Raw genomic sequence first — 20,326 nt, forward strand, 5'->3', positions numbered from 1 at the left:
GTTGGTCTGGGTTTGGGAAACCCTAAATTCGGGCTTATGTACCCTATTTAAGCATCTTATTCTCCTCCCATCAGCCTCATTTTCAGCCTCCAGATCCTAAACCCTAATCCACGAAACCCTAGAGCATTTTGGGAGTGTGTGAGCCATCCTTGAGTGATTTGTGTGTTCTTGAAGCCTATAAGAAGAAGAAGGAGCTTGAAGGTTCAAGGAGAAGGTTATAGATGTAGGGATTTCGTTCCATTTTCATCACTTTCTGGTAATCAAGCTCCTAACTTGCCTTGTAGTTTCTTAGATCTCTTATTTGTCACTTTATGAGGGTTTTTGGTCGAAGAATGATAGTTTTTGGGATTTAGATGTTCCAAGTCGATTATACTTTCAGATCTAGAGTCATTAAGGGATGTGAAGGCATAAAGGTGCAAACTTTATGCCATTGGAGTCCCATACAAACCATAAGAATGTTGTTATAGCATTTTAAGCCCCAAAGGGCCATGCATGGAAGTAAATGTTGAGGCTTTACGTGTTTACTGGGTGTCTAGGGCCTAGATCTTGGTTCTCCTGCTTTGGTTTGCAGTAATAAGGATTTTGGAAAAATATTTATGTCTTAAGGAGCTAGGGTTTAAGCTAAACCCATTAAGAAGGATTAGGATTGGGTAAAGTTGGAAACTTTACCCTTAAGAGGTTATTTCCAGCATGTAGACGAAGTTTGGGGTTTAGATCTGAAGTGTAGGGGCTTAATCTGTTAAGATGGCCCAAACAGTCTGAGGGACTCGGCGAGTGCAGAGAGGGACTCGACGAGTTGAAGTGAGTTGTCCCGATTTTGTTCGCAGTAGAACTCGACGAGTCAGACGAATGACTCGACGAGTTGATTCGATAAATCGCAACCATAAGTAGCCAGGGAACTCGGCGAGCCAGGGGTTGACTCGACGAGTTGGATTGCGATTTTAGGATTCTGAGTTTTAGAACTCGACGAGTTGATGGAGCAACTCGGCGAGTTGAGTCAACTCGGAGCATTGACTTTGACCAAGGTTGACCTAGTTTGACTTTGAGAACATTTTGGGGCTAAGTGTCATTTTGTTACTGATAGTTCGGGGAGCCGAAGGAGCAGCATTTCGGGAATAGTTAGTTAGAAGCTAGAGGAGTATCAACAAGACTTCAACAGTGTCAGGTGAGTCCCTTCACCATACCAATGGGTCTAAGGAACCAAGACCGACCCATTTTATGATATGTGATATGCTAGTTGATTATATGTTATGCTAGTATGACCTTTGCATGGAAGACCTAGGGGGGGTTCCCGAGGCAGTAGATTAAGACCATGTGGGGGTTCCCATGGCAATTAGTTATATGTTTTGTGTGGTATGCTAGTTATTATGTGATATGTGGTATGCTAGATATTTCTGTGATATGCGGTGTACTAGTTGACTCTGTGTTGTTTGCATGGCAGACCTCCGGGGGTTCCCAAGGCAATGGGATATCAGACCATGTGGGGGTTCCCATGACATTCCAGTCTAAGACCATGTGGGGGTTCCTACGACATTTGGTGTAAGAACTTGGAGGGTTTCCATGGCCTGCTTAGTAAAGACCTCGGGGGGTTCCCGAGGCACTTGAGTGTAAGACCTTGGAGGGTTTCCAGGGCATCATTATATGTTTGCATGATTAGCTCATATGTTTGTATGTATGGTTTGATTGGTAGTTATGGAAGACCATGTGGGGGTTCCCATGGAAGTGGGCTAAGACCATAAGGGGGTTTCTATGGCACCCGGAGTAAGACCTTGGAGGGTTTTCACGGCTTCCTTATATGATTATATGCATGGCTTATGTGATTGATATGGCATATGTGGATATGTAGCTGATATAGCTAATATAGATTATGTGATTATGTGGATTGTATGGGGTATGCTCTGTGGAACTCACACACCCATATTTTCTGCAATGAATGATTTTGGGATGAACTCTGATAAATGTTTTTAATTAACAATGTTTTGGAATGATTGGAATAAATGATATCTATGTTTGGGTTAGATTAAAAATGAAATTTTTACCCCTGATTTTTGGGTCGTTATAAATGTCGGGCTGTGCGACGTAGGGACATTGGGGGGCAGGTATATTGAAAATACACAAAAGTATAACACAAACATTACTTATATTTATTATAAATTATTTCAGGATTACATTGTTTGGAGTTCAAGCATAAATCCTATTAATAAATAACCATAAAACAAACAAAAACGACTTCTAGTAACTTCCTTGGTGACTTCCTTTCTTCCACATCTACTCTTCACACTCATATTTATGAGAATACATGTATTTTGAAAACGTCAACATAAAGTTGATGAGTTCACATATTTTATAGTTTCCTATTTTTATAATTTAATTTGATCGAAAATTATTCCCGTTTTAAAACCTTTCTTTCCTTTATGATGAATTACCTATCCTAATCTTTCTAATCTTTATCGAATCGAATCATACATCTACTCAAAGGCGTCCCTCTAGGAAGTTTTAAATTAATATTTTCCGAACAACATTACCGTGAGCCCTTATAATCAACGTTGTGGAACGATAAATACCCCACACGACGCTTCATTGTTCGTTGAATAATATTAATTTTATACTGAAGAAAGTTATTCTGCCGGGATTGTAGCTAGCAATTGCTGGTGGGGTGTCAGCTCCGTATAGATCTATACATATCATTATGTCTCTCGCAAGATCAAGTATTATAGGTTCTGTTGGTGATTTTGTATCATCAATGTGTATTTAAGTGTAATGGATTGACTTGTTGACCAAAATCAAACTTGATGAATATTAAACAAGTAAGGAAGGTACAGAGTGCACACTTGTTTAAGTTCATTCAAGATTCAAAGTATATTGTTATAATAGGGGCGAAGCCCCTAAATGAACTGGGGTCCGGGGCAGCGCCCCTGGGAGCCTGGTCCAAGGGGCGGTAGGCCCTGGCGGGGTCCAAGGGGTAGAGCCCCTGGCTGGGGTCGAGCTGCTATATAAAAAATGAATTAGAAATCCGAATTCTTGTAAATGAACCCGAATTTTGACTTCATTTTGACCCTTATTAATAATCCAGTTTTAGTGACAGTTTAGGACTGTTGTAAACTGTCTTTTCACAGTTTGAGTAGTTTTTGGACAACGAAGACTGCCTTGACAGTTTTTAGACAAAGGAAGTATTTAATCATTTTGGTCAAAATATTACTGGTACAACTATACACGAAAATCATAACTTCATATTCTCTGTTATTAAAACTTTTAGAGTCTTATCCGATTAAAGGTTGGGAGTACCACCCAAATACTTTAATTTGAAAGTGTACACACGATTCTCAGAATTTCCAAGACTTTTATTAGCCCGAAATTTTAACAGGTTCAAGGTTAGCCGAATTTAATCAGGCTATATAATGAATAATAACAGCTCACTAACACATGTTTATTTATTCTTAAGTATGATTATCGTTTTATCTTTTCCTTACTTAGTCTTTCTTTGATACCAATTTCTTTTCATAATTATTGATATATACTTAACCCTATATATAATAATTATCTTTTATAGATATTCTTTGATAGGTTATGCTACAGTTAAGTACATTGCCTATCCTTAATTATCACTTTATATGAAACCATCATATTTTATGGGGACACAATTCTAACTATTCATTTTGGAGATCATAAAAAAATATTTTTCAAATGTAAAATAAATGAAAATTTTTGATTTTTTTAAATATTATTTTCGTCATTTATATTATCTAAAAAAACCGTTGTTTTCAAAATATACGTGAAATATTCCAATAGAGTATTATACTGTAAATATTCAATTGAATTTTTAGAATGTTAGGATATTCTAGTAGAATATTAGAATATTCTAACATTCTAAAAATTCTATCAATTTTAGTAGAATATTAGAATATTCTAACATTCTAAAAATTCGATTTGATTATTACTGTGTAATATTCTATTAGAATATATTTCACGTATATTGATAAAAAAAAACGGTAATTTTGTGTATTTTTTTTAAGATTTTTTTTGGATAAATTAAATAACAAAAATAATATTAAAAAAAAATAATTTTCGGATTTTTTATTTTATTTTGCGTTTTCATTTTTTTTATCTCCAAGATGAATGGCTTGGATCGCGTCTTCATGCCTCACTCACAAAATTAGCATGACCTCAAATGAACATCTACCTATATATATATATATATATATATATATATATATATATATATATATATATATATATATATATATATATATATATAAAGTAATTACGATCATCTGGATAACATGATATTAGGGTAAAGTCACAACTAAGTACAATGGCTACTCTAAAATTTGGCTAGCATTACTTCTAGGTACTAAGTTATCCTAGGAAATCGGCCAGCATAACATCTAGGTACTAAGTTATCCTAGGAAATCGACCAACATAACATGTAGGTCTAATCTTTTCCTAGTATATCGGGTAGCATAACGATAAGACATAATATTATTGCTTAAGACTAGGCAGAGTTTCTACCAGCATATTATCCTATCGTTTCATGTTTACATATATAAACTACTAATATATTTACAAAATATATTTTGATAAAGCAGTTTCATAATCATGTGTTCGCCCCCCCCCCCACATAAAATCTTTTAAAACCGTCAAAGTGGGGTCGTGAATTCACCCTCGATGCATGATACCTCTGATGTAGGATTAATTCGGGCATGGGACTTTGGGGCAACTCGGGATTGCAGCAGCTTTAGAGAGAGTGGGAGAGAGAGGGTTTGAGGGATGCAGAATGAGGCTATAAACACTGCTATTTATAGTTGTAGTTTTGATGTGCACACGACACAAATATTTGTGCGCGTTACGTGTGATCGCCACATGTTACTCTCTCCCTGGGTCACGTCACTCGAAATCCGATTGAATTCGGTGTCAGGTGCATGCCGCGCAATGGCACGCACCTCGCGCACACAAAAATGATTTTGAAAAATCTATATCTTATGCATACAAGCTCCGATCTTTACCCTATATATATATATATATATATATATATATATATATATATATATATATATATATATATATATATATATATATATAATCTCAACTAGTACTATAACTTTCCTTTAAGTTGTTTTAGCTAGTTTTGACTTTCATTTTTTTGCCAAACGGGATTAAAAATAAATGATTTTACAAAAATCATATCTCTCTCATTCGGATGCCGTTTTGAGATTCTTTTTCCTAAAGTTCTTGTCTCAAGGAGTGCTACGATTCTCCTTTTTATAAGTTTAGTTAAAACTTAACGAATCTCTACGTACCGTTTCGACGTCGTAATAATTATTTATGCGACTGATTTTACTTTTTACAAAAATCATAACTACTCCAATTGGAATCAGATTTTCACCAATTTTATATCCTTGGAATCACGTCGACGACTACTTTCTGAATATGTTAACCATTTTAAAAGACGGTATAATTTTTTGGACGCTTATTTTTGAGTCTAAACGTCGAATTATTTATAAAGGTAACAACATATTTGAGTATATTTATTCGTAAAATCAAACATTACAATACTAAGCTATTACATTTATCTTTCCCTACTATATCCTAAATGTGGTTGGGGACGGAAATTTCCTTGGTTATCGCATTCTCCCCCCGTTTTAGAAATTTCGTCCCGAAATTTTATCTTATCATTGGGATTCCTTCGAACAAATGAGGGTACTTGTTCTTCATTTGGTTTTGTCGTTCCCAGGTATACTTAGGTCCTCGCTTAGAGATCCATCGTACCTTGACAATGGGAATCCGACTCTATTTGAGTCGTTTGACCTCTCTATCCATAATTTTGACCGCTTCCTCAATGAAGTTCATCTCAAGTTTGATTTGAATTTCGTCAAGAGGAATGACAAGTGTATCGTCGGAGAGACGTTTCTTAAGATTTGACACATGAAAGACGTCATGCATATTATTGAGCTCTTGGGGTAATCTAAGCCGATAGGCCACTAGACCAATCCAGTCAAGGATTTCAAACGGTCCTATATACCTAGGATTTAGCTTTCCCCGCTTTCCGAACCTTATAACTCCTTTCCAAGGAGATACCTTATGCATTACCATATCTCCAACTTGGAATTCAAGCGCATGCGTCTTATATCAACATAACTCTTTTGACGATCACGTGCTGCTTCGTGTGTTCGCGAATTTGCACTATCTTCTCAGTCATCTCATGAATAATCTATGGGCCAGTTTGTAGGGTATTTCCAGTGAATCTCTTGGCTAGTTGGGTATCCCCAACTTCCGCCAACAAATAGGAGATCGACAATTCCGACCGTATAAAGCTTCTAATGGTGCAACGTTGATGCTCGTGTGATAGCTATTATTGTATGAGAACTCGATCGATGGAAGATGAGTGTACCATGCATTTTTGAAATCTATCACACATGCTCTCATCATGTCCTCAAGTGTTTGGATTTTCCTTTCGCTTTGACCATCGATTTGAGGATGATAGGTTGTACTCATATCCAGTCGAGTACCAAGGGATTTTTGCAAACTTTGCCAGAATCAGGAGGTAAATCTGCTATCTCTATCGGAGATAATAGATAGTGGTACCCCAGGTAATCTGATAATCTCTCTAAGGTACGTCCTTGTGAGCTTTTCTATTTTATCTGTCTCTTTCATTGGTACAAAGTGGGCAAACTTGGTTAATCTATCGACAACTACCCATATAGTGTCGTAACCATTATCAATCTTAGGCAATTTGGTCACAAAATCCAATGCAATTTGCTCCCACTTCCAGTTGTTGTAATAATCCTGAGGGACGTTGATGTTCTGCCTTGACCTTGGAACATGTTAGGCATTTACTTACGTAGGTCGCAATTTCATCCTTCATGTTCGACCACCAATAAAGAGTTTTTAAATCTAGATACATCTTATATGATCCGGGATGGATGGAGTACCTAGTCCTATGTGCCTCATCTAAGACCATTCCCTTGACACTTCCAAACTTTGGAACCTATATTCGGTCCATGAAGTATATTGCTCCATCATCCATAACTTCTAGTTGTTTTTCCATTCCCCTGAGGCATACTGTCTCGATGTTTTTTTATGATAAAGCCTCGAGGTGAGCATTTCTAATCTGCGAGATTAGACCAGATTGGATAGTCATCGAAAGTGCTTTGACTCTACGAGGCTTAACTCTTTCCTTACAACTTAAGGCGTCGGCTACGACGTTAGACTTGTATGGATGATAACGAATCTCACATTTATAGTCATTAAGAAATTCCAACCATCTTCTTTGTCTCATGTTGAGTTCCTTTTGGTCGAAGATGTGTTGGAGACTTTTGTGGTCCGTGTAGATTATACGCTTCGTTCCGTAAAGATAACGATGTCAAATTTTTAATGCAAAAACTACAGCTCCCAACTCTTGTTCGTGAGTGGTGTTGTTGTTCTCATGCACCTTGGGTTGACGTGAGGTGTACACTATGAAATTTTCCCTTTGCATCAATACACATCCCAATCCTGATACGAAGCGTTGTAATATACAACGAAATCATTCGGTATCCTTTGGAAGGGATAATATTAGTGCACTGCACAACATTTTCTTTAGCTTTTGGAAAGTTGCTTCTTGTTTGTCTCCCCAGACAAATTTTGTTTCCTTTTGGGTCAATGTTGTGAGGGGTTTGGCTATCCGAGAGAAATTCTCTATGAATTTCCGATAATAACCCGCTAAGCCTAAGAATTGACGAACCTCAATTGGTGTCTTGGGGGCTTCCCAATTCTTCACAGCTACAATCTTGGAAGGGTTAAAGTGAATTCCTTTACTACTTACTACGTGCCCTAGGAAGTGTACTTATCTAATCCAAAATTCGCACTTGGAGAATTTTGCGTACAACTTTTCTTTCCTTAGTAGCTCTAGGATCACTCGAAGATGCTACCCATGCTCTTCTTTGGTTCGTGAATAGATCAGAATATCTTCGATGAATACTATCACGAAGTTGTCCAAGTAGGGCTTGCATACTCGGTTCATGAGGTCCATAAAAAACAACTGGGGAATTGGTCAGTCCAAAAGGCATGGCCAAAAACTTGTAATGATCGTATCGAGTTCTAAATGCATTATTCAAAATGTCTTCTTCCATTACTCGAAGTTGATGATATCTAGATCTCAGGTCGATCTTGGAGAAATAACTGGATTCTTGCAGTTAGTTGAAGAGATCGTCGATTCGGGGAAGTGGATATTGATTCTTAACGGTTAACTTGTATAATTCCTTATAGTCGATGCACATTCTGAAAGATCAATCTTTCTTCTTGACAAATAAAATGGGTGCTCCTCAAGGCGAGAAGCTTGGTTTTATAAATCCCCTGTCAAGGAGTTCCTGTAGTTGGCTGGAGAGCTCTTGCATCTCCGATGGTGCCAATCTATAATGAGACTTTGCTACTGGGGCAGCTCCTGGAATTAGATCAATCTGAAACTCAACTTGACGCGTTGGGCATAATTCGGGTAGATCTTTGGGGTAATCGCACACGTGAGGTACCTCCTCGATCCTTATCTTATTGTCTTTCCTTTCGACAATGTGGGCTAGAAAGGCATAATACTTTTTCTGTTGGTATTTTTTGGCCTTCATGCATGAAATAATCTTAAGGTCTTTACTAGGTTTGTCTCTATAGACGATTAAGAATTCCCCGCTTGATAAGGGTAGACGCAATGCTTTCTCAAAGCATAAGACTTCAACGTGGTTAGGGGTAGCCAATCTATGCCAATGATGACATCGAAGCTTCCAATGACCATAGGCATGATATCGACGAGAAAAACATGGTTATTTAATGTTCAAGTATAATCTTTCATTACTTCCTGGGTACTACCGATTTGACCGTTAGCCATTTCTACTCTATAGGCTTCCCTAAGTTTACTAGATGGATGGTTTAATAATTCCTAAACTCGAGAGTAATAAAGCTTTTATCGATACCAATATCGAAAAGAACATTTGCATATAAATCATTGATTAGACACATACTCGTGACTACCGTCAGATCCTGGATGGCCTCCTTGGCTCCTATTACAACCGCTCATCCTCTAGTATTTCCTCCATGTCCTCTCAACTTTGGAGAATTCTTCCTGATATGCCCAACCTCCTTGCACCGAAAACATGCTCTACCTTCTCCTGCTGATGCAGTTCCTTGATTTGTTGGAGTCTTACATCTATTAGCAAGATGACCTTTTCTGCCACAATTGGTATAGATCCAACAAGCTCCTGTATGTTGATACACATATTGATTACACTTTGGACTACCTCCTATGGTAGTTCCTGCTTGTGTTGTTATAACAACATAAGCCCGAACCGCTTCACGTTTCTTAGCCTTTCTTTTGGAGTCCTTTCCAAACTTTCTCTTCTTACCCTCCGCACTTGGGAGACCAGCCTTCTGAACCATTGTGCCATAATGGATCTCTTCGTTTGTCAGGCTGAATGCCAGTCTCTTAGCACTTTCATACGTGCTTGGCTTTGAGGCGATAACTAAACCTTGAATGGGCTGAGGCAGACCCCAAATGTATCTTTCCATATTCTTATATTCCGGTGTGACCATTCCAGTACATAAAGGTGGAGAGATCGTTAAAACGGTTCGTATAAATAGCAATATCAGCTTCCTTCATCACCAACTCCCATAACTCTTGCTCCAGCTTCTGCACTTCTTCACGGGGTCAATATTCTTCAATCCTGAGTTTCTTCAACTCTAAGCCATGGAATTCGCAACACTAACACCCATGGTATTTGTATAACAAGTCCACCAGCTCATGGTTGCATCTGCTAGGGTACAAGCGGCAAATTTTACCTTGTAATCCTTCGCACAAAAGCTTATCTCAAAGACTGATTCCATTTTCTCTATCCACCTAGTTAAACTGACTACACCTTCATTTCCATGGAAGGGTTTCAGTTTACAGTTCATAAAATCCTTATATGAACAAACTCTGGATAGACCTCGATTTTCCTTATGATAACTTTCCCCATAATTACCTCCCGAACCTATGTTCCTATTGGTTTCTAAGTTTACGATTGCATCAGCGACACGTTGGGCCACTAAGGCCTCAATCATAGCCGAGTTCATGGGTTTAGGGTTAGGGTCTTGTGGTCCTAGGTTTGTTTTTGTTTGTGGAATGATTCTGTATTCAGGGTATATGTTAGTTATTATGATCCTTATAATTAGTTGAGATTTAGTTAAAGAGTTAACTATAACAATAAAACAAACCAAGTATATAATAAATTTCGCAACGCAATAAGATCATTCGTGAAATACATATATTTTCATTAATTTTCATTGATTTTGGTTACATTTTTACATCAATATTTCCCTAAAAGTGTACAAAAAGGTGGTTTTAATAGGAAAAGTTTCTATGTTACACACAAAAGACATAGCAACATTCTATAATCTGCTAACTTTTCCCTCTTTCAAACCCAAAAATATAGTTCCCAACTTTTGTAACTCGAACTATCTACCATATACCAAAATAAACTACTATCAACGCTACTAAATGTGCCATATGGTGCTGTAGTTAACTGATCATCACCTCTATAGTAAGTGCACCGATCTATAACACTATCACCCTCTGCTCTAATTCTCCCACACACTGCTCTAAACCCTCGATCTCAATCTATTGAAATTTAACTAGAGAATAAGTCTCCTCCAAATAATCGTAAGCATGGAGGATCCTTATCTTATACATATCCTTACTCTGCTCTACCTCCTGTACCCTATCGATCAACATCCCCACATCCTTCCTCAATGATATCAGATCCAACTCCGTGAGATGTATACAGTAACCGTGTCGGGCTACGCGTGGAACCAACACCGAAATCGCCTTATCAGTAGGATCGTATGGAATGTAGTATCATAGTGGTACATGTGAGGACTCTCCAACCTCGTAAAACCTGATGCTCTCTTCCCTAATCTACTCATCCACTTGCAGGGTCCATTTATGGGTAGGGTGGGCTTCTTTGATACCCTAGGTGATGATGGTGACAATGTTACTCTTTTTCGAGATGGAATGGGATGGATTTTCTTGGAGTGCATATCGTCCTAGGCCATGAAGCATGACTACCAAAGGATCTGCCAGAAGATGAGGGTAGTGGAGTCACAATCTCCAGGGATGGATCTGACTCAGCGGTGTCCTCCTCCTGAGTCTCAGCATGCTCGACAAGGTCATCATGGGATGATGAATCTGGGTAAGGTGAGCTGTCTGATGGTCCCCCCCGCCCCCCGAACTCCTCGTCGTGCTGCTCATCCTCCTCAACGGGCTCTTACTCGTCTTCAAACGACTCTTCATAATCCTCGACTGATATCAGGGTAAGGGTAGAGGCATCGTAGGATCATAATTACTCTCTATCTCTGGCGTATGTGGCACAACCTGGTCCTTTTACGGTGAAGGATACGACACCCAAACCCATATGTCCTCCATATCACTACGATACCCTATATAAGACATCAAACAGGAAATATGTTTATGAGAGATAGTATGAGAATCATAAAATACATATAATTTCCTATTATAAGTATGTAGTAGATAGTATCGTATCTCCTGGGATTCTCTATATGGGGTATGTCAGATACCCGACTCTAATCCATCAATCCGGATATCCTGAAGGTGTACCACTCCAAACTAAGTGACGAATCCTCTCGTAATAGGTCTCGAACTAAGTCTCCAATCATCAAGAACTCGATCTAGGCCACCGATCCAAAATCCTCAAGCAGTAGGTCTTGGTCTAACTTTTAAATCAACTAATCAAACTAAGCTATGGATCCACAAATCCTTTAGTGTTTAGATTGTCAACTACGACATCCAGGTTTAGGTGTGCATCGGTCAGACCATAATAAAACTTAGTTGCATATTCTAGGTCTAGTTGTGGTACGGCCGCAGTACTGTACTAACCCTAGGATCCGTTTTTGATATAAAATTTTAAGTTGTGATCTAATTGCATGATCTTTATGATATGTAGGTATATTTATATGCGTTTATATAACTCTTTATCTGATTATTGTTTGATTAAGGGTATTTTATTAAATCTATGTTTTGTACTTCAAGACTATCAAGTAAGGATTGGACAAGTGAGAAGTGCCGGAGGGCAGGACCATTTTAGCATATAACCGTTCTGAAATCCAACAACCCAAGCAACAGTTCAAACTAGTCACCTCTCCCGTAAGTAGTCTATCAGTATTATAATTAATAATAATACTTTTTATTAGATTTATGTAATTTAGAGTGTATGCCCTAGGTTATAGTCGTAGTTCCTAAGGAATTACTAGTTCGCTATAACCTGTAGCTCTGATACCAATCTGTCACACCCCTGGACTGCGGCGGAAACGTCGGGCTGTGCGAAGTAGGGACATTGGATCATAGCGGTAGGTATATTGAAAAATACACAAAAGTATTACACAAATATTACTTTTATTTATTATAAATTATTTAAGGATTACATTTTTTGGAGTTCAAGCACACATCCTATTCATAACTACGTATAAAACAAACATAAACGACTTCCAACAACTTCCTTGTTGACTTCCTTTCTTCCACAACTACTCTCTACACTCATCTTCGTGAGAATACATGTATTTTGAAAACGTCAACATAAAGTTGGTGAGTTCATAGGTTTTATAGTTTTCTGATTTTATAATTTTATTTGATCGAAAACTATTCACGTTTTAAAACCTTTCTTTCCTTTAGGATGTATTACCTATCCTAATCTTTATAATCTTTATCGAATCGAATCATACAACTACTCGAAGGCGTCCCTCTAGGAAGTTTTAAATTATGATTTTTCGAACAACATTACCAGGAGCCCCTATAATCGACGTTGTGGACCGATAAATACCCCACACGATGCTTCATCAGACATCGAGTAATATACTTTTATACTTAAGAAAGTTATCATGTCGGAATTGTAGCTAACAATCGTAGGTGGGGATGTCAGCCTCGTATAGATCTATACATATCATTATGGATCTCACAAGATTAACGATTATAAGTTCGGGGTTAACCGAATCTAATCAGACTATATGATGAATAATAACAGCTCACTAACACGTGTTTTTTTAATCTTAAGTATGATTATCCTTTTATATTTTCCTTACTTAGTCATTCTTTGATACCAATTTCTTTTCATAATTATTGATATATACTTAACCCTATATATAATAATTATCTTTTATTGATATTATTTGATAGGTTATGGTACATTTAAGTATATTGCATATCCTTACGTTTTATTCAAAATGATCACTTTATATATATATATATATATATATATATATATATATATATATATATATATATATATATATATTCTTTTATCATATATATATAGTAATTACAATCATCTGGATAACAAGATATTAGGGAGGAGTAACAAGTAAGTACAATACCTATCCTAAAATTTGGATAACATTACTTCTAGGTACTAAGTTATCTTAGAACATCGACCAACATAACATCTAGGTACTAAGTTATCTTAGGAAATCGGCTAGCATAAGATCTAGGTATAATCGTTTCCTAGTATATCGGGTAGCATAACGATTAGGTATAATAACATTGGTTAAGACTAGACAGAGTTTCTACCAGCATATTATCCCATCGTTTCATGTACATATATAAACTACTAATATATTTACAAAATATTTTTTTTAAAGTAGCTTGATAAGCATGTATTCCCCCCCCCCATTAAAACTTTTGAAACCGTAAAAGTGGGACAGTGAACTCACATTCGATGCATGATACCTCTGATGTAGGATTGATCCGGGCTTGGAACTCCGTGGCACCTCGACATTGCAGCAACTCCAGAGAGAGTGAGAGGGATAGGGTTTAAGGGATGCAAAATGAGGCTGCAGACAATGGTTTATATATCAGTTAACCATCATTATCGAAATTAATAAGAAAAATCAATATATAAGTAATTCCTAAATTAATCAATTACAATATTAAATTGCAATACTAAATCGAAAACCATATTTAGTTTTATTTAAACGCAAATCACAAGTAGATGCTATTGAATTATACGAGTATATTATCTACCTATAATTGTATATTATATGAAAACAATTTTCTTTTATTACTTAATTGAAGTACTTATTTGTTAATCATTTTGGTCATATTTATTTCGAACTTTTATTTTAAAAATGTTTAATGTTTATACCATCATATATAAGTTTTTGTTTTAATCAACCCGTATACTACACAAGTCTCACAACTACTATATAAATAAATTGACATAAAAGCATTCCTATTACAATGATTTTAGAACTTTTTGAATTTATAAGTTATAATTGTATGTGTTTCGTTTTAAAAGCTCTACTATTGTTGATCTTTTTGTAACATCTACTTTACGAGAATGTTTTAATTGCTTGTGTATTAATTCATTTATTTAAGATTGAAATATTTTTGGAGGGAAGCAGCTTCATGATGCACCCAAGACTCGGCGCGAAAGAAAACCATTCGTCGCAACCCAACCATGTATAGGTCGCACGTGACACCACTTTTGCACAAACCTTTGTACCAGATTTTGGACCCTATTTAATGGATGCTAATATCTAGGGTTCCCTGTTATACTCAACCTCTATCCTCAGAGCGAAACCCTATCCACATGCATTCTTCTCTTTGAGTTCTTGAGCTTGTTGTGTGTTTCTTGGTGAAGAAGGAAGCATTTGGTATCAAGTGAAGCAAATCCTTGAAGTTTATACCTTCTAGTGACCCTTCGCAAGCTCTGTAAGTCTTCAAGTTCCAACCTTTAGGCCTAATGCATGCTAGATTTAAGGCTTCATTTGGTCCCTTTTGGTCTTGTCTTCTTGGAGTTTCGAAAGTACATGTCACAAGTTGATCGATAATACTTTCTGGGCATTTTGAGGTTAAATGAGTGCTTATTTATCCTTCCTTAAGATCCATGCAAGAAGATTGTGGCTTTTTGGTCCCATTTTGACGTAGGTTTAAAGTTGGTGGTGTTTGGGACATGCAAATGGATAGATTTGGAAACATTATCCATTAAGACCATATTTCATTATGTTATGAAAGTTGGAGCCTTAGTCTTAAGGTATTAATTGGTTAATGCAAATGGTTGAAATCTGACTGAAAATCACGATGTAACCAGCAATGGCTTTCAACACGTAAGTTGAATGGGCTTTGCGACTGTTTTGTCACCTAGTAATCGTGACACAACTAAGAGCTGGGTCATGGTGCGTAGATCATTGATTGTTGACCATTGACTTTGACCATTTGACTGTTGATCGTTGACTTTTTGACCATATTAACTTTTGGTAAAAATTTGATGGTTTTGAGCTATAGAATGAGGTTTTATCTATGTTTATTTTTTTTGTAGTTCGTGTTAGCTGATTCGAGGATATATGCTTATGAGATTGCAGTTGTTAGCATCAGGTGGGTTTCTCACTATACTATGTTCGACATTAGATGTCTTGATTGATAGATAGTCTTCGTGACTTTTTTATGAAAGACTATGATTGGATCATAACAACTATACGAAAGACTATGATTGGATCATATCAATTGTATGAAAGTATAAGATTAAATCATACTAATTGTATGAAAGACTATGATTGCACCATAACAATTGCATGAAAGAATAGGTTAGATCATAACACATGTATGCAAGACCGTAGTTGGACTATAACAGTCAAGACTATAGTTGGACTATAACAATCGAATGTGAGTATAAGACTATGGACTATGGTTGGATCATATCATTCATATGGGAATATGATATCTTGGGGAACTCGCTAAGCTTTGTGTGCTTACTCGTTGAATTTAAATGTTTTTAGGTTGTTCTGGTAGCAAGGGAAATGGCGCAACATGACTGTATCGCATGCATGAGATTTGTTTTTGGAGACTTCCGCTGATTTGATTTCACTACTTTTATTATTACTCTTTTTTTTTGAAAACAATGTGACATGTTTTGGAACAAATGGCTGTTTTAATATACTTTAGGAAATGGATTTTGGTTGATTACTCTTAGGTTAAAAATGAAAATCTTAGTCGAAAATTTGGGACATTACATCTATTGCTTTAGATCTTGCACCATTGCATGTTTTGTTTTTGTATATCAAATATAGTTTGGTGGTACTATATTTTGTATGTGTGTAGAATTGAATAAATGAATTCTTTCTTTTTATTTCATCTATGTTCCCTGTTTTCACATGTAATTGGTTAAGTAGGCATATTACACCTTTTTTTTTTTTTTTTTTTTTTTTTTTTTTTTTTTTAAAAAAAAAATTATGTTCCCCATTTTCACATATAACTGCTCAAGTAGGTACATCACATCACTCGATGATTAAGATGAACATGGATCATCTTCCGAAAGAAAATCATCATTTCTTGAATTTGAATTTAGTATCCAATAGTTTTAAATAATGTGATTCATTAAAATAACTATTTTTGAAGCTCATGTATTATATGCAAAAAGTCATTCAATTTATCATATATCAAGAAATAACCACCATTCTCGCGCTAAAGGGGATGCTAATTTGCGAGTAGGAATGATCCCACACTTTAATATTATATTCTTAAAACCTAATCCATATTTTATTGTTTAACATTAAGGCCTGATTTAAGCTTCCAAGAGCATCTCCGATAGAAGTTTTTTTTTAAAGCTTATTAATATTCACTTACTTATATTAAACACTTATTGTCATTGGAGTACATAACTTTTTTTGCTTATTTTTATTGACCATTCAATATATATATATATATATATATATATATATATATATATATATATATATATATATATATATATATATATTGAGTGGTCAATATAGTTTAATCATTTATACATTCAACCCCTTATTTTCTACTCATATTTTATTTTACCCCTTAAATATATTTTAGTTTTTAATTTATTTATTATTGATAAAATACATTTATATCTCATATTTTACTACGAAAGTTGCGGTCACTTATAAAAAACAAAAAGCCCAAATAATTCCCTGAGGCCCAAAGATCATGTAACCTACATGCTACTTTGCTGTATTTAAAAATAGGCTCCTCATATTGTATCACTCCCTAAACTCATCTTCATGAAGCCAAATACTCATATGATATTGTATACAACATACAACAAATGATAGAGATATGTCACTCCACGCCTATTTTACATAATCTGCATCGCATATTTTATCTCTCCCTATTCTTTCCATTTTTCTTGTATTTTTAGGTGGGATCGGAGACCTTACGACTTTACCTTCGATTTACGATCCTCCCTAAAAACGGTTATATAAGATCGGGATTGATATCAAAATCGTGATTTTTGATAACCTTGGTTGGATCCATACTAGTTGCACATTTTTTGTAGTAGTTACACTGTAATACCATAAAAAATTCAAAATTTTTACTTTGTGAGACAAAATCGAGTAGTGGCCTTGGACACCCCGGAACACTAACAGGTCTGCCCATGATTGTACTATATTTTGTGTGTTTGGAGTTGAGTAGACAAATTCACAAATTATCTCAATTTATTTCATGTTACAATACCCTCTATCTTCTCATGTATTCACATATAATTGCCATGCAAGCACAATGATTAAGATAAACATGGATCATGTTATCTTATAATAAACATGCATAATATCACACGGTTGTTATAATAATATTTCTTTAACGAAAAAAACAAGGAGAATTAACATTGGAATTAAGGGACTTGAGTAGCTTCGTCTGTTTATCTAATTTGTCTTTCTATAGCGATATAAACAACTAACTATATATCAACAGTTACTCATGATTATTTGATCTAAAATTTAATCGAGACATTTAAACAATCATTTCAAATTATTTATATATAAAATGTTGAAATGATATTTTTTTTTATCAGTTATAAGTAAACCGAGGATACAGTCTAGGTTTTGTGTGGGTAAAGACGAACAGGAAGCCCTTTGGCAGGAACAGGCATAGGATCGACGATGATCTTTTCATCAGGAATGATTTTTTGCCATCGAAACCTCTTCACGATGTGATGCATGAAAACAAGTATCTCCAATCGAGAAAACTCTTTGCCTGGACACATCCTAGCTCCTCCTCCAAATGGCACGTATGTGTATGGAGCTGGTCCATCTCCCTCGAATCTTGTGGGATCAAATTTAAGGGGCTCCGAAAAGTATTCAGGGTTTCTATGTACTCCATTTGTGCTCCAGTATATCTAAAATGTAACATCGTTGAAACTTAGAGATCAATATTGCATAAAATATTATGCATTACCATGCGTTTATCTATAAAAAGCATAAAAAATTGATTTCGAATTTGTAATTATTTGGCAGTGAAATTGTTCATCATGTCCCATATGCCATGAGTATCTTGTTTTCTCTTTGGCCATTTTTGGATCGTCTTTAGAAAAAATCAAGGACTCTATATATGTAACAAATTAATGTCATCTCTCCCCTTAAGGGTTCTTTGGAAAAAAAAAGGTTCAAGACATCCACATATCTAACAAAAATAAATGAAGATGATACCTTCCAGCCCTTTGGAATGGAAAAACCATTAAAGGTGAAATCAGTAAGTGCTTCTCTGAAAGTTCCTTGAAAAGGAGGGGAAAGCCTCAAGACTTCACATGCTACACTCCATGAATACTTCATCTTCTGTATGTCTTCCCAGTTTAATAGTTCACCTGGGCCTTTTGACTTTGCAACTTCCATTTGTTCTAAACAATAAAATAACAAAAATAAAAATCATAGGAATAAAAAACTGATCAGATTTGCAACTTCCATCTGTTTACATTTCATTAGATTTTATATCCATCATAAAATAACGTTTTTGGAGATTAACATATTTAAAAGGGAATTGGCAAATAATTACCTTTGTAAACTCCTTCATAAATCTTTGGAAGCTCAGCAAGATATCTAACAATGGAAGTGCATGTACTAGCAATAGTATCATGTCCACCAAGCAACAAAGCTATCAACTTATTCGCAATATCTGAATCTGTCATAGCATCCTCATCATCACCATTTGTCACAAGCATATGCGACAATACATCTTGTTTAGGAGAAGCCTTCCCCTCTTCCAAATCACTCTTTCTTTTCTTGATTATTTCAACGAGCTCCTTCCTTATATGCTTTGAAGCTTTAATAGCTTTGTTAAATTGTGTTCCTGGAAAATCTATTGGAATAGAAAAAATCCCAGAAACTAACCTATCAAAAGGCGCTGCAAATCTTGCAATGTGCTCAGGGCTTTCTACACTAATAAACAACCGAGATGCAATGTCAAATGCAAAGTGTTTGATGAGAGGGTAGACAGTGACAACGTCTTGGTTTTCCCATTCAGATGAAAAGTGTTTTCCAGTGATATCATCCATTACACCAATGTATCTTTGTAAAGCTTCTGGTTTTAAGAAACTTGGAAAAGCTTTCCTCATCTTCATGGCTTCATCTGCTGGACTTGATTTAGAAGGGAACAACTTGTTGATAGAATCCGGCACCCACATCCGTACAAGTTTGTATTCGTTTGAAAACAAAAACTTGTTTCCTGCGGGACTACAAAAAACAGCAGCATCGGATCCTAACAATGAAGTTTTGAAGATATTAGATGAGTATTTGGTCATTCGATCAAATACAAATTTTTCAGGGTGACCTTTCCAACCAGTGGAAAGAAACTCCAAGGTCTCCCCAAGAAATGGCCACCCTGATCTGCCAGGTGGATGGAGGGTTGTTGTCGGATTTTTTTTGTGGAAAAGGAAGTGAAGTGCAAAAGAGACGAAGATTACAAAGAGAGACAGAAGAGAGCCATAGAAGATGTCCATATCTATTGAGTTACAAAGAAATGTGTGCTAATGAATTTGAGTTATATGTAGAGCTACGTGATTTGCGCATTATCCTTGGACGTTTGTATTGATTAAGGCTAACATGGGATGCTAGCTTGCGGAGGATTATATGTGAATGAAGGCAAAAAAAAAAACAAAGAAGAGCATATAATAATTTCACAAGTATTTTTTCATAGTTTTAGTGATAATCAAACAAGTTGTTTTACATTAAGATTCTTAGCCGACCCTTTTAATTCACATAAAAGAAAGAGGAATAAAGTTTGGTGGTAGCCACTCGAGAGACGGACATATATGCATATGTGTATCTTCCAGCCGCCAACGATCAATTTGTTGAATCATAATGATTGGTGTTTCATGATGTAATTATCTCTGTTGCAAAGAATCGTATTTTTTATACCAAAAAGATGAGCAGGGTTTGCGAAGAGAATACCAACGCAATATATATTTTAATTTTTCCATTTTTATAGTTTTATGCAAAATTTTAGTTGTTAGGCTAATTTCTAGAAATCAATTATCCCCACCACTAGAAACTCAGGCCATTCCGACCGGATAATCCGCCA

At 35.9% G+C, this 20,326-nt stretch overlaps 1 protein-coding gene across 1 annotated transcript; it reads right to left on the reverse strand.

Moving 5' to 3' along the window:
* Positions 1–17,849: 17,849 nt before the first annotated feature.
* Positions 17,850–19,745, reverse strand: LOC145124795 (beta-amyrin 28-monooxygenase-like). Its single transcript, XM_079060259.1, has 3 exons — positions 18,803–19,745; positions 18,460–18,647; positions 17,850–18,149 (listed from the first exon to the last, which is right to left on the reverse strand). The coding sequence occupies exons 1-3, from the start codon at positions 19,743–19,745 to the stop codon at positions 17,850–17,852; spliced, it is 1,431 nt and encodes a 476-aa protein (XP_078916385.1).
* Positions 19,746–20,326: the final 581 nt, after the last annotated feature.

This window comes from Lactuca virosa, chromosome 7 (genome assembly GCF_052849685.1).
Source record: "Lactuca virosa cultivar CGN04683 chromosome 7, Lactuca_virosa_CGN04683_v6, whole genome shotgun sequence".
Lineage (NCBI taxonomy): Eukaryota > Viridiplantae > Streptophyta > Magnoliopsida > Asterales > Asteraceae > Lactuca > Lactuca virosa.

Excerpts from the sequence above, each read along its gene's own strand:
- LOC145124795 (XM_079060259.1), bottom strand. The coding sequence starts at position 19,745 with ATGGACATCTTCTATGGCTCTCTTCTGTCTCTCTTTGTAATCTTCGTC. Across the intron at positions 18,648-18,802 it reads TTATGAAGGAGTTTACAAAG|AACAAATGGAAGTTGCAAAG; the intron begins GTAATTATTTGC and ends TTTATTGTTTAG. Across the intron at positions 18,150-18,459 it reads CCATTCCAAAGGGCTGGAAG|ATATACTGGAGCACAAATGG; the intron begins GTATCATCTTCA and ends GTTACATTTTAG.